This window comes from Salvia splendens, chromosome 16 (assembly GCF_004379255.2).
Source record: "Salvia splendens isolate huo1 chromosome 16, SspV2, whole genome shotgun sequence".
Taxonomy (NCBI): domain Eukaryota; kingdom Viridiplantae; phylum Streptophyta; class Magnoliopsida; order Lamiales; family Lamiaceae; genus Salvia; species Salvia splendens.
Genome location: NC_056047.1, coordinates 14,931,399 through 14,944,794, shown reverse-complemented (window position 1 = coordinate 14,944,794; position 13,396 = coordinate 14,931,399). Strand labels below are relative to the sequence as shown.

The 13,396-nt window shown below is 39.6% G+C and overlaps 2 protein-coding genes across 2 annotated transcripts; both read right to left on the bottom strand.

Moving 5' to 3' along the window:
• Window positions 1-6,714: 6,714 nt before the first annotated feature.
• Window positions 6,715-7,656, bottom strand: LOC121770236 (zinc finger MYM-type protein 1-like). Its single transcript, XM_042167003.1, has one exon. It carries the CDS (start codon window positions 7,654-7,656, stop codon window positions 6,715-6,717), a length of 942 nt encoding a protein of 313 aa, XP_042022937.1.
• A 12-nt stretch (window positions 7,657-7,668) lies between these two features.
• Window positions 7,669-13,396, bottom strand: LOC121770235 (zinc finger MYM-type protein 1-like). Its single transcript, XM_042167002.1, has 2 exons — window positions 13,209-13,396; window positions 7,669-9,082 (listed from the first exon to the last, which is right to left on the bottom strand). Exons 1-2 carry the CDS (start codon window positions 13,394-13,396, stop codon window positions 7,669-7,671), a joined length of 1,602 nt encoding a protein of 533 aa, XP_042022936.1.

Sequence of the window (13,396 nt, the reverse complement as noted above, 5' to 3'; positions counted from 1 at the left end):
GATATTATTATATTTGATTTACTAGGTTTTGGTAGGATATTATTGTATCCCCACATATTATATTTATGTGTGGAGACCTTCGTATTATGCAATCAAGAAATAAAATATCTTTTTTACGTTGCTTTCTTCTTCTTCAACAACCAAACCCTAATTCTTGTCGTGTGCGATCGAAGGGCAAGCGCTCCCGTGACCTCACGGAGGAATCTAATCGAGGTTAAGGAGTAAATCCTTAACCAGTGGTGCTTTCATTGTCGAACTCCATTACTCATGGCGAATCGCGCGGGGAACCGCACGGAGCCGATCGAAGTGAATTCCGCCAGCGTCATCGTCGGGTTGGGGTCGCAACCATCGTCTACTGTGGCATTGGATACACCAGCGCTGGCTTTCGAGCATGTACTAGCGTTGTTGGCACACCTAGAGGCGAGACTTGACGCGTCGGAACGGCGTGCAGCCACCGCACATCCACCGCCGAGGCCTGACCCTGATCCACCATATTTGGATTGGCAGCGTGGGAGAGAAGAAACGGTGCGGCAGAGAGCCTGACCCTGATCCATCAGTATGTAGTCAACATGCGTGACTTTACTTGCTCTTGCAGATTATGGCAGCTGACTGGGATCCCATGCACTCACGCCATCGCAACAATCAACAAGAATGGGAAGGATGTAGAAGACTATGTATCCCCCTACTATTTACGGTCCACTATGACGCTTCTGTACGAGAATGTCCTCTACCCAATCAATGGGATGGGTAATTGGCCGAAGTCTTCAGATGTTGGATTTGAACTGGCACCCCCGAGGACAAAGCGACAACGTGGACGGCCAAAGAAACTGAGGCGTGAAGAACCCCAGGTTCGTCAACATGCGAATGGATCAGAGTCTCTGAGACAAATCTATGTAGTCAAGTGTCATCGGTGCGGACAAAATGTGTAACACCCCTTACCCGGTTAGTTTTAACCAAATAAGTGATGTTACTTTTTGGTACAATCGATAAACAAAACCTGCCTATTATTTTTTTTTCATTCTGCAAACACTCAACATACAACACTATCATAAAAGAAACTAAACCTGATAACACAACTATTTACTACTATACATAACAAAATAACATTAACCTATTTCGATAGTTATATATACAACCCCATTAGCAAAGAAGGTTACAACCTTACATTTATAAGTTAACTATTTACAAACAAAAGATAACTTAAGCATGCCACGTGTAAGCTCCGACTGTACCAGCAAAAAAGGGAGGTGGTGACTTGACACGTGCTGCTGCCAACTAGCGAGTTCACTCGCTTCTATACTCTGCAAGAGGGAGAAGAAAGGGGGGGTGAGCTTCGAAAAGCTCGTAGTGTAATCGCATTCCAGAATAAAACCTCTAAAACTTCAATCTATATCACTACCACAAGTAAACACTTTATTACCTGGAATGTCGTACAACACATATTCAATTTACATCGGCATCAATATACAAATTTAAAACAATGTCACCCAGTACAAGCATTAATCATGCAATACTTTCAATAATAACCATCTATCACGTATCAATCAGAACTATATAACATCATACAACATAACTTTACCTGAGGAAAACATAACTGTTTAAATAATTCAAAGCACAACCATATTATTTCAAAAAAATAGAAAATCACATTCTGCCCCCAAGTTATGCTTAGTGATGGACACGGGTACACGGACACTATCTGTAGCCCTATGAGGGCGTCTATCATGTAAGTCCGTATCGGACACTGTAATCTTCCATATGGCCTATGCAATGCAACTGTCATGTATTACCCATATAGGGTACATTTCAACAATCGATATATCATATAGACCATCGCTTCGGTTATCCAGAAGGCGAATGATCAACATGTGTGCAGTACTGCTGTCCTATGGCATGCCAACTATACCCTGTGGTTCACTCAAGCAATGGGGCACAACGCAACTATTTCATATCAACTTTCACATTATTCAACACATAACTATTTAAATCACTTTGCATAAGAAATACCACCATTTATGTCACTTCACCTTGAAAGTACACAAAATCCACACAATCATTCTTAAGTTCTATGGCATAAGCATACGAATCACACAAACAAGTAGTAATATTTATCGAAGTTAAAGGAATTAAATTCTAGAACACGCGTACACTACCTGTACACGTCAAAAAAACACCCGCTATTACTTGCTTAGTCAACCCTGGAGGTGCCCTTTTCCCTTATCGCTTGTGCTTGCACTCGGTTCACCTCCCAATGGACCTATTTTGGATATTGGTTTGATGTGGGTTTGACTTTGAATTTCTGATATAGAGATAAACTAATGGGAATTGGGACTTGGGTAAGCTATGTGCGCTTTCGGCCTCCCGACGACTTCGCCGGCGATTTCGGGGCTGAGATGTGCAGCTGAACGGAGGGAGAGAGCAGGCTGTTGGAAATTTACACAGAGAGGGAGGAACTTAGCGTGGAGAGGGAGAGGAAAAAGAGAAAAGAGGTGAGGAGAGAGAGAAGGCTTAATTTCTATCCTAATTCCATTTTCACACACACCTTACACGTATCACTCCCACTTCCACCTCACTTACTATTATTTTTTTTCTTTTTCTTTATTCTAATTTCTAATTCATTCTAAAGTTGGGATATTACAAAATGGGCATAACCGAAGAACATGCACTAATGATCCCCGCGTAGATGCCCGAACCGAGGTTGGCCAGAGTTCACAGCCCAGTGAGACCAATACGCCAACCATGACGGACGGCGGTGACAGGCCTGCGGCGTCCAACCTGGAGGTATTTGTCAAGATCTCTTTTCATTTCATAAACATTGCAAGTAGTATTCAAGAGCAACCTTACACTTTTAGAACCCTAAAATCAAGACAATTTGAACTATTTGTTGTTTGTTGTAGACCAATACGACTGTTCCAAGGCCTAGCACACGCCGGACCAGGACACAACCGCAGCGCTGTGGCCGTCGAGGGGATCGGGATTGAATACACGATCTTGTCTAGTTTGGGAACCTTAAAATGGGAGAATATGGTGTTGGTTTTTGTCGGTGTCTTGTAAACAATGATATCTGGTATCTTGTATTTGCTACGCATGTGGTATCTTCAAGGCTTTTTTGTCAAACATTACTCAGCTTTCACCTACGGTGGTTGTTATAGATCATCGTGATAATGCACTTGTATTTGCTATGCATGTTATGGATCCAACATTATGACCGATTTTTTTGGGGATATGCTAAAGGAGAAGGCCCTTGTACTGCATATGGCAACTATGTACGTATGGTGGTATTTCGGAGAAAGTTTTCAACGTCTGGTGTTATTTCAACTAAAGTGTTGTACGCATTGTGGTATTTCATCATAAGATGCGTACTTCATTGGTGATTAACTAAAACTATAACTAAAACTTGAAATGTTTAGCTACAAAATTCAAATGTTTAGTACCTACCTAGGCGGGAACCCCATTCGACTGTGTGAAACTTATTGTTGGGATATACTTACATTAGAAATTCAAATGTTTAGAAAAATTCCCATAATATTGGAAGAAAAAAGTGTTGCCATCACATTAGAAAAATAATTACAAAGCATAAAAACAATATTACAATTTTCAGCATTCGGGACGTTTTTTTTGTTCTAAAAATTTCTAAATGAAGACCTGCACACTCCTCGGTCTTCAACCTCAATTTTCCCTTCAGATCTTCACATTCGTCACTTTTGAACCGGAGTTTGTCTTCAAGCTCACCATGAGCAACATTCTTGCATCGGAGCTGTTCTTCAAACATGTCTCGTTCGAGCTTGATTCGTTAAAAGTAAGAGTCTTGGCTTGGCGATAGACCCGCATCAAACCAACGGAAGAAACGACAATCATCGTCCTTCCAGAATGGACACCGATAGTAACGGCGGCCAGGATTGGCCGTCGTCCTTGACGTCACAAGTTCAGCCGCGACATCGTGACTACAGAGAACAACAGGTGGACGAGGCCATTCCCAATTCCAACTTGAGCCGAACGACTGCGAACTTGAAGACGACATTCAATAGCCACCTGAATTGGAAATTTAAACCCAACCAAAATGTCATTATTTATGAAATTACTTTCCACAAAAAATTGCACCCCAGAGCCGAACACACATAACCCTTAAATTGAAAAATGAACTGACATAAGCGGAACACGAATCAGACGAAATAAAATGAAGTGAATATCGACCTAATGTGAGAGAATGAAATCAAGTGAGAGAAATAAAGTGGGAGAAGTGAACAAGATAAATTCATTCAAATTCATTCAAACTATAATGAACACCGCAGTATGTGGCACATCACATTTGAGTTGTCACTTTTGCAGCCTATTGTCTGCAAAATTGACCATGATTGGTAGAGTAGGCCTGCAAATTGACTGAAATTGACTGAAATGCCCTTCAAGGCATAAGGGCCTTTTAGTCCAAAAAATGGCTACAAATACCTCATTTGTGATTATGGTTTAGGTCAGAGGCATGTGACGATATTTTTTTTAGTCAGAGGTCTGGAGTGAAACTTTTGAAAAGGTCAGGGTTATTTTATGCAGTTCACTCTTGATTCAATATAGGTGACAAAGATTGTTAGTCATCCTCCTCGCCTAACTAAAGGTGGTTTGCCCTAAAGAAAAGCTAAATAGACAGGGATATTCATCAACCAAATTATTGGATACATCCATTTGAACAATTAATTAATGTGACATGTAGCAGCTTTATAAAGGTTAATAATCGCAAGAAAGATTATGGCTATTATTTTAAATATTTTCTATGATGTTAATTAAATTAATGAGTGGTAATGACAACGTGAAAATACTTATAAAAATGAGTTAGTGAAAAGAATAAAAAAAATAGTAGTAGTAGTAGTTTAAAAACAGAGAGTCGAGCAATGTTTAGAAAAGGAAAGGCACCTGAGGAACAATTTTTGCTTTTGGGATGCATAAGTTTGTGCTTTGTAAGAAAACTTAGCGCTACTTTCTTTGTTCTTTTTAGTAGTGGGGTTGAATGACACTGACATTCTTGTATTTGTTTTATTGCTACTCTCTTGTCACTTTCTGCTCAACTACTAGATAGTTTCATCCAATTTGACACATGGTGTGTTTTCTACAATAACAATTTTTATTGTTTTATCTTCCAAATTGTTGATTAGTAATCATTCACTCCAGAAACTTTCCCGTTTAGGAGATGAGATGTTAGAGTAATTGTTTGAAACAATATTACATCCGCTATAAAAAATAGTTTTGATAGTTCATCATACGAGTTTTAATATAAAATTAGTAAAATAAGAAAAAGATAGAGTGAAATAGTGATTGAAATATTGTTAATTAAAAATGAAAGTAAAATTTTACTATAAATAGATAGATACAATTCTGATTAACCGTTCAAAATAAATTAAAAAAACAAAAAAAAATGAAACGAGACTTATTTTTTTTATGGTAGTATGTTTTTGTAGTGGTATTTGTATATATATTTTCTTGAGACTTCGGGCCCATTCTAATCCTCAGTCATTGCCCAGAATCAACAATGAGTCTTAAATAAGAGTGAGAGAGCTGGGCCCTTAATTTGATTTTTAAATGGGCTCTTATTTCGTTAAAAAGTATTTGGGCTAAAAGAATTAAGTACTTTTGTTGGGGTTAATGAATTAAATCATTTTTGTTCAGTTCAATTAATTTGATTTAAAGGATTATATAGCATAGTAATTGTGCCAAGTATGATATGTATGCATAAAGGTTGTAATGTGATTATTTGGGTACGAAAATATAATAATTAATCCAGTTTTTTTTGAGTAATTGGCAATTAATTAGATCTGCATAATTATTGTTATTTTAAGCATATAGTAGTATTAATTACAAATCTACCTGATTAATTAATCCAGGTTCGTTATCGCTGTCACAAGACTCACAACCATTATTCGCATACATCATATTTTACCACCTTTCAATTACGGCATATTTAATTAATCACATAAAAAAAGATAGAATTGAGTAGGAATTAGAGAATTCATCATGTTCCATATGGAAATAGACTCATCCAAAAATCAAACTGTATTTTATTTTTTTAAAAATTCGTGACTTACTATTAGTTGACTATCTTGACGAGCTATTTCATACTCCATCGCCTAATAAGTTACTCACATTTGACCTATAAAAGTAATTGTATTAGAGCATCCACAATGGCGGCGAGCCCACCGGCTAGCCGATCCCTGGTGCTCGCCGGTATGCTCGCCGAACCATTGCAGCCGGCGAGCGCCATGTCGGCGAGAAAAACGGCGAGCGCACGCTGATTCCCGAGCGCTGGCCGATGCGCTCGCAGATCGGCTGGCCGCCATTGCAGGCTCCCGATCGGCGAGCGATCGGCAAGCGGAATTTTTTTTAATTTAATTTTCGAAACACTATATATACGCGACTTGCACGTCATTTTCATTTGCACCACTTGTTTTAACGAGTATTCTCTCTATCTTAATTTCTATACAAGAGCAACAACGCGAAATGGAGCACAACAACGAGCCTACCCCAGGGACGAGCGGGTCTCAAACCCCCACGGTACCCGTAGGAGGTTGATGGGGTCCGATGGCTGGGTACTACAACATGTACCCTTGGCAGCAGACAGTGGCGGACGCAGGATTTTAACGATGGGGGTCCAAAAATAATTTATATTAAAATTAGAAAAATATAAAATTAATTATTAATGTTTAAATATTAAAGGAAAAAACAAACATATCATAACATTTCTCTTCTATTCTTGATCATCTGGAATCGCTGCATAATAGTTTCATTAGTAACATTAACAAAGACATCATTTTCAATGTAAGGAACTAAGCAATCTTGTAACAGTTGGTCTCCCATACTATTACGTAGAGAACTCTTGATGAATTTCATTGCTGAAAATGCTCTTTCCACTGAGGCAGTAGCAACCGGCAAGATCAATGACAACTTGACTAACAAATAAACCAATGGGAAGATTTCATGCTTTCTTGTAGAAACCATCTTCTGAGCAAGACCACCGATTCCAGATACCTGTGAAAAATTTTCATCTATCCGCATATCAAAAATAAAGCTTTGAAGTTGATTTTCAAGCTCATCCAAAGCAACTCCAGAAAATTCTGATGGATAATAACTAGCAAGGCGAAGCAGCTTCTCCAAATCAAAACGATGATTTAACTCTTGAGCTTGCATGTCAATCACAGAACAAAATATCTCAACTCGATAATAGTGGAGATTCTTCATTTTTTGAGTTCTACGTACTCTTCCTCGAGGTACAAACTCATTATCCATGTCAAGCACAATTATCTCATATTTGTCACAAAACTTAGAAACATCAGTAAGCAAAACTTCCCAACCTTCTTCCCTCATTATTTGCAAACGTGCTTTTGCTACTTTGACAAGATTGATTGCGTTAACAATGTCTTGATCCTTTTTTTGTAGCACTTGAGAGAGCTCATGTGTGATTCCCAAGATTTGCTTCATAAGATGTAACACAAAAATAAACTCAAAACGATTAATAATTTCTGACACATCATCCGCTTCAGCCCTATACGAATCATCACCATTCTCCCCCACATATTCAAGAACATCAGCAATAGAAGAAAACAAATGAATCAAGTTGATAAGAGTACCATCATGTGAACTCCAACGAGTATCTCCAGGCCGCTTTAATGACATCTCTTGATTCAATCATGTCCCGGTGGTAATTTCATCACTTGCAATCTTTTCTAGAATATTCTCTCTCTGTTTTTCTCTAAGTATATCTCTGCGCTTACAAGAACCTCCAACAACATTACACAAACGGTTGATAACATTATAAAAATATCCGATACTTGTATGTTTTTTGGCAACAACGACAATTGTGAGTTGAAGCTGGTGAGCAAAACAATGTACATAATAGACACGGGGATTTCTCCTGAGTATCAAACTTTTCAATCCATTGAATTCACCTCTCATGTTGCTTGCACCATCATATCCTTGTCCTCTCAAACTAGATACACTTAAATCATACATAGATAACAAAGAATCAAGTGCCTTCTCAAGTGAGGTTGCAACCGTGTCTCTGACATGCACTACACCGAGAAAGCGTTCCATAACACATCCATTCTTGTCCACATATCGCACCACAACACCCATTTTCTCTTTGACTGATATATCTCGACAATCATCGATTAATATGGAGAAAAAATCATTTCCCATATCTTGTACAATAAGTTTTGTTGTCTCAACACCAAATGCATTTATGATGTCCTTCTGAATTCTCGGTGATGTTAGTTTGAGATTGTCAGGAGCATTTTTTAGTACAACACTAGATATCTCATCGCTGCAAGAGGCAATAACTTTCAAAAGCTCAAGAAAATTACCTCGATTTAAGGATTCTTCGGACTCATCATGTCCGCGAGAAGGCATTCCTTGCATGATAAGATAACGAAGTGAAACAATCGTTGCATTCAATCTGCAACGATAATTAAGCTTCGATTGTGTTGACTGCTTTAGTAGAGAGACTTCAATGTGCTGGGGTTGGTTCATCAAATCCTGACATGCTAATCTACACCTATTATGCTCACTTGTATGATTTCCAACATGATCTCTTAATCTTTCTTTCTTGCCCCAAGCAGTAAATCCCTTAGATACAAAGGCATCTTGTCCATTTCCATGGAGTCTTGAGAAAAGATAGCAATATAAGCAATAAGCAGCTTCCTTGGTAACACTATACTCCAGCCAGCTCTTAAATTCATCAAACCAAAGTGAGACAAAATTACGTTTTCGATTTCCATTGCTTGTAGAAAGGAAATTATGCTTGCGTGGTTGACATGGACCTCTTAGTAAATAAGCTCTACGAATGTCTTCTATTGAGTTTGGTGGATAACTCATTATGTCAGGTCGTTCCCCGGGATCACTTGGAAGCTTCTCTAAATCGACTTTATCTTTGTCTTCACTCGGTAACTCTTGAGGTTGGAGAAGTGCAGATCCATCCTCTAGATCAACTTTATTTCTGTCTTCATTAGGTAACTCTTGTGGTTGGAGAAGTGGAGGTTCATTCTCTGACGGAGATAAAACCGCGGTAACAGGAGAAACTTTCTTGAAAAAATGATGCATCACCCTACATATAATAAAATGCACAACTAATAAATGCATATTGTAAAAAAAATCACATAACCAAATGAAAGGCTACCATTTACAAATCAAAACAAAAATAAGGAAAGGCATTATATTACAAACTTTCTCGAACAGAATTATACATAGGGGAACTCCAATATTAAAATATAAGCATAACATACCTCGTTTGTTAAATGAAAATATACCACAAAATTAAATGGGGGACCACTACATCACTACTAACTCAATGAAAATGAAACAGTACATAATTAAATAAAAAGCTCAATATGACAATCACAAACAAACAAAATTAAATGTTATTCTATATCTAGAACTAGAAGATATATAAATTATAAAGCTCAAAGCCACAAACACCCAATTTTAAGAATGCAAAACAATTTTTCTCTCACTTGTTTTCTGAACTGCCAAACCAACAGCAACTCAGCTATTCAACAAGACAACAATGGAAACTTGAAGTGAACATCAGAATACGGAATTGCCGTAGACCGTAGTGCCATTAATTCTAGAGATGGAGAAAATTTATGTATTGGTTATTGGAAAAAGATGGAAGATTGGTAGCGGCGGGAGTGAATATTGGCCGAGAAGGTTAATTATCTAGGTTTAACTATAATTTAATATAAAATAATATTTAATTTAATTTAAATGTGAAATTATTAAAATACCCTTGGAATTTTTAAAAAATATTGGGGGTTCCATGGGCCCCCCCCATGGCTCTTCTTATGTCCGCCTCTGGCAGCAGATGATGCTCGGGGGTGGTATGCCGAGATGGCAGGGGATGCCAAGAGGCCGGCGATGTCGGGCGGACAGGCGGTACCGGGGATGCAGATGATGTCGGAGTGGGCACCTGGGGATGCAGGGGACGCAAGGGGCGCCGGGGGGGGGACAACGTCTATCGTCCCAGTCTTGATTTTGTTACTGCTTCTTCGCACACATCGACCCCAGCGGAGACACAGTTCACTGGGTTTGGGACTAGCTCTCGGGGATGCGGACACTCCCGTTCAAACGGGGGGAGTAGAGCGGGGTCGGGGAGCGCCCAAGAAGAAGAAGGGGAAGAGGGTGGTCGGCGAGTCGTCGCAGCCGGCTGGTGACGACAGACCGACACGGAGGAAGTGGACGCCGAGAACGTCGCGCTGTCCAAGGCGTGGGTGAGTGTTTGCGATGATCCCCTCGCCTCAAACAACCAGAGGATCGTCAACTTGTGGGCTAAAATAGTAGCAGCCTACAAGGCATTTTGCCCGGAGGGGCGGCCACGCAGCGGGGAGGAGTGCCGGAAGGGGTGGGACCGAATCAGGGCTGGGGTCTCCCGATTTTCGGGCTTGTACACCAACGCCCTCCGCATGCAGTCCAGTGGCCAAACTGAATAGGACTGCAGGAGGATGGTGGAGAAAGAGTTCCTTGTGCCCGGGCTTTACAAGGAGTTCACCTACTGGAACTGCTATGAGGTACTGATGGACTCCGAGAAGTTTCGGGCAGGTGTCGACGCTGACTGGCCGAAGAAGCAGCGCCTGAACTATACCGGTGATTACAGCGGCGACAGCAGCGGCGGTTCCCACGACCTCCCGAGGATGCACAGGAGTTCCCGTCCCCTCCCTCGTTTGCTAGCCGCACTCGCCCGATTGGTCAAAGGCGGGCGCAACGGGCTCGCCAGGCCTCCCAGGAGGTCCAGTCGGCATCCCCCCTATTGGCGGGTCGACAGCCGACCTCGCCTTCTTCGCGCGTCAATAAACACGCTCTCAGATGTGGAAGGTCTTAGCTGAATGAAGGGCGGCAACCGACCCCGAGGAGAAGAGTTTTCTCCACGCGATGCTATTGAGTATGCGGGCCGATTTAACCTCCGCCGCGGCACAGGTGGGGGGCTCAGATGCCGCAGATTTGGGGGTCCCGGATAGCGGCGGCGACGGCGACGACGGCGAGGAGTGAGGCGCAGGGCTCGTGTGTGGAGGAGGAGTTTTTTTTTAGATTTATGTATTTTTTTTAATTAATGTATTTTTTTAATTAATGTACTTTTTTAAATTTTAATATTATTATTGAGTATTCCCGTATCTGTGTCAAAATTTTAATTCCGTATTTTGTGTGATTGTTAATTATTTGTTTTTAATAATTTTGTTTATTGTGGCAAGGATATGGCTGGGCTATTGCTTGTCCATTTGCTTGTCCTGATGATGTGACATGAGGTGTTTTTAGTGCTGCTGATGTGGCAGGAGGAGTTTGTGGCTAGGCTATGGCTGGGCTATTTCTATTGTGGATGCTCTAACCTGCAGAAGTGAACATTGACACGTGTTTTAGATTCCTAATTAATCCAAAATTAAATGCAATGTTAGTCTCTTCATATCCACAGTCCACTTGTCCAAACTTTTGCTCTCACCATCTTTCTATCTCTCTCTCACAAAGATGCAATTGACAAAGCCTAGTTCGTTTTATCATCAGCTTTATTGGTTCGTGCTTCGTATCCTTATTTATTTATTTTTCGTTTTTAATTTTTAATTGCATATTCAAGTTGATTCAAAACGAAACATTGTTTATGCAAATGACACAAATAATGTTAAAGAAACTAGAAATCACATAGTTTGTACAAAAATAAAGATCGAAATGTAGTAAAAATATATACTGGAGTATAGATTTTTTTTGCCACTTTTAATATGTTTAAGAGTTAGATATGGAGTAGGCTATCTCTCATCATTTACACTAAACTCAAACCCATTTTTGAGTATATGTTACACAAAAAAAGTAGTTTTACTCCAACCATTTACACCAAATTCATAATTTACATCATTTTTTGAGTTTTTGTTTAACATAACTTTTGTAATAACACCAAATATGGTGTTGTTTCACAAAAAATATGAAAATTGGGTTTGAGTTTGATGTATGATTGGAGAAGATTTCTACACCGCATTCAGAAAATTGAGATTAAAATTATTTCTCGGAATAGGATATTTTATTTTACAAATTCAATACTTGTAGTATATGATAATTGGTTGCTCGTTTAATTTATATGTCTATCTTTGAGATATTTAAGTAGCCTATATAAACACATGTTTACACAACATTTCTGCACCCCATTCTTTCTTTCATACAATTCTTTTTGAATGTTAATAATTATGTTTTGATTCTTAAAATTTCTATGTTGTTTATTTTTTCTCAGGCAACATAGTCTCGTTTGGGCTGTTTCTGTCTGCAGTGTAAGTATGTTACGGGGCAACCATCAGCCCGCCTTAAGGAGACAAGAGACGTACGCGTAACGGAGGAGATTGACGTGGATACGAGAGTTCGAGAAGTCAGAGAACCTGATCGGAGCATCGCCAAGGATCGCGCAAGGCGTCAACGACGCCAGCCGGATCGCATGGCTGATTATGCGAAGACTTGACTGAAGACCGAGACAATTAGTATTTGTTTTATTTAGTCTTTGTTTTATTTCCTTTTTTATTATTTGACTTTAGTCTTTTTCGGATAATTATGTTTTTTAATTATTTTGCGTCGAGCGTAATTATAAGCTCATTTCCGGGTTTTCTTCGTTGATTCTTTCCCGGATCGTAGGTCGAATCAACCCTAGGGTCCTAGTATAAATAGGCGTGTATTTTATTTCACTCTTTACGAAATAAGATATTTTTACGCTACTTTTCTGTCTTCTTCATCAAGAAACCCTAATTCTTATCGTGTGCGATCGTCGGGCAAACGTTCCCGCGGCCTCACGGAGGAGTCAATCAACCGATTGGGAGATTATCCCTAACAAAGTATGTAAGTCTCTTTAATTTCTTGAAAAAAATATAATTAATAGAGAAGTGTGGTGATGTGGAATATGAAATTTGCAGGACAACAATATGGAGCATCCACAAAAACAAAAAGCATAATGGATTTCCATCCTTATCCATTCCTTTCTGCTTTCATAAATTGCATTCTATGGATATTCTACGGTTTCGTTCATCCCCGATAGCACTCTCGTGATCACTATAAAGAGCGTTGGTCTTGCGATGGAGATTATATACCTAATTGTTTTCATGATCTATGCCGATAAGAAGTATAGGGTAAGAATAGTACTCGTATTCACATTTATTACGATTTTCAAACCCTAACCCTAACTCGACTTTGTTGTTTTTCTCAGAAAATAATACCTCTCTTCATTCTTTGCGAGCTGGTGCTCTTTGCCATCATCGTCGCAGTCTCTCTCCTCGCCTTTCACACCACTACCGATAGGTCCATGTTGGTCGGCATCATCTGCGATGTCGCTGGCATTATCATGTATATCTCCCCTCTCAGTACCCTGGTAAACCCTAACCCTAATTCCACTTTTCTTTTTCAT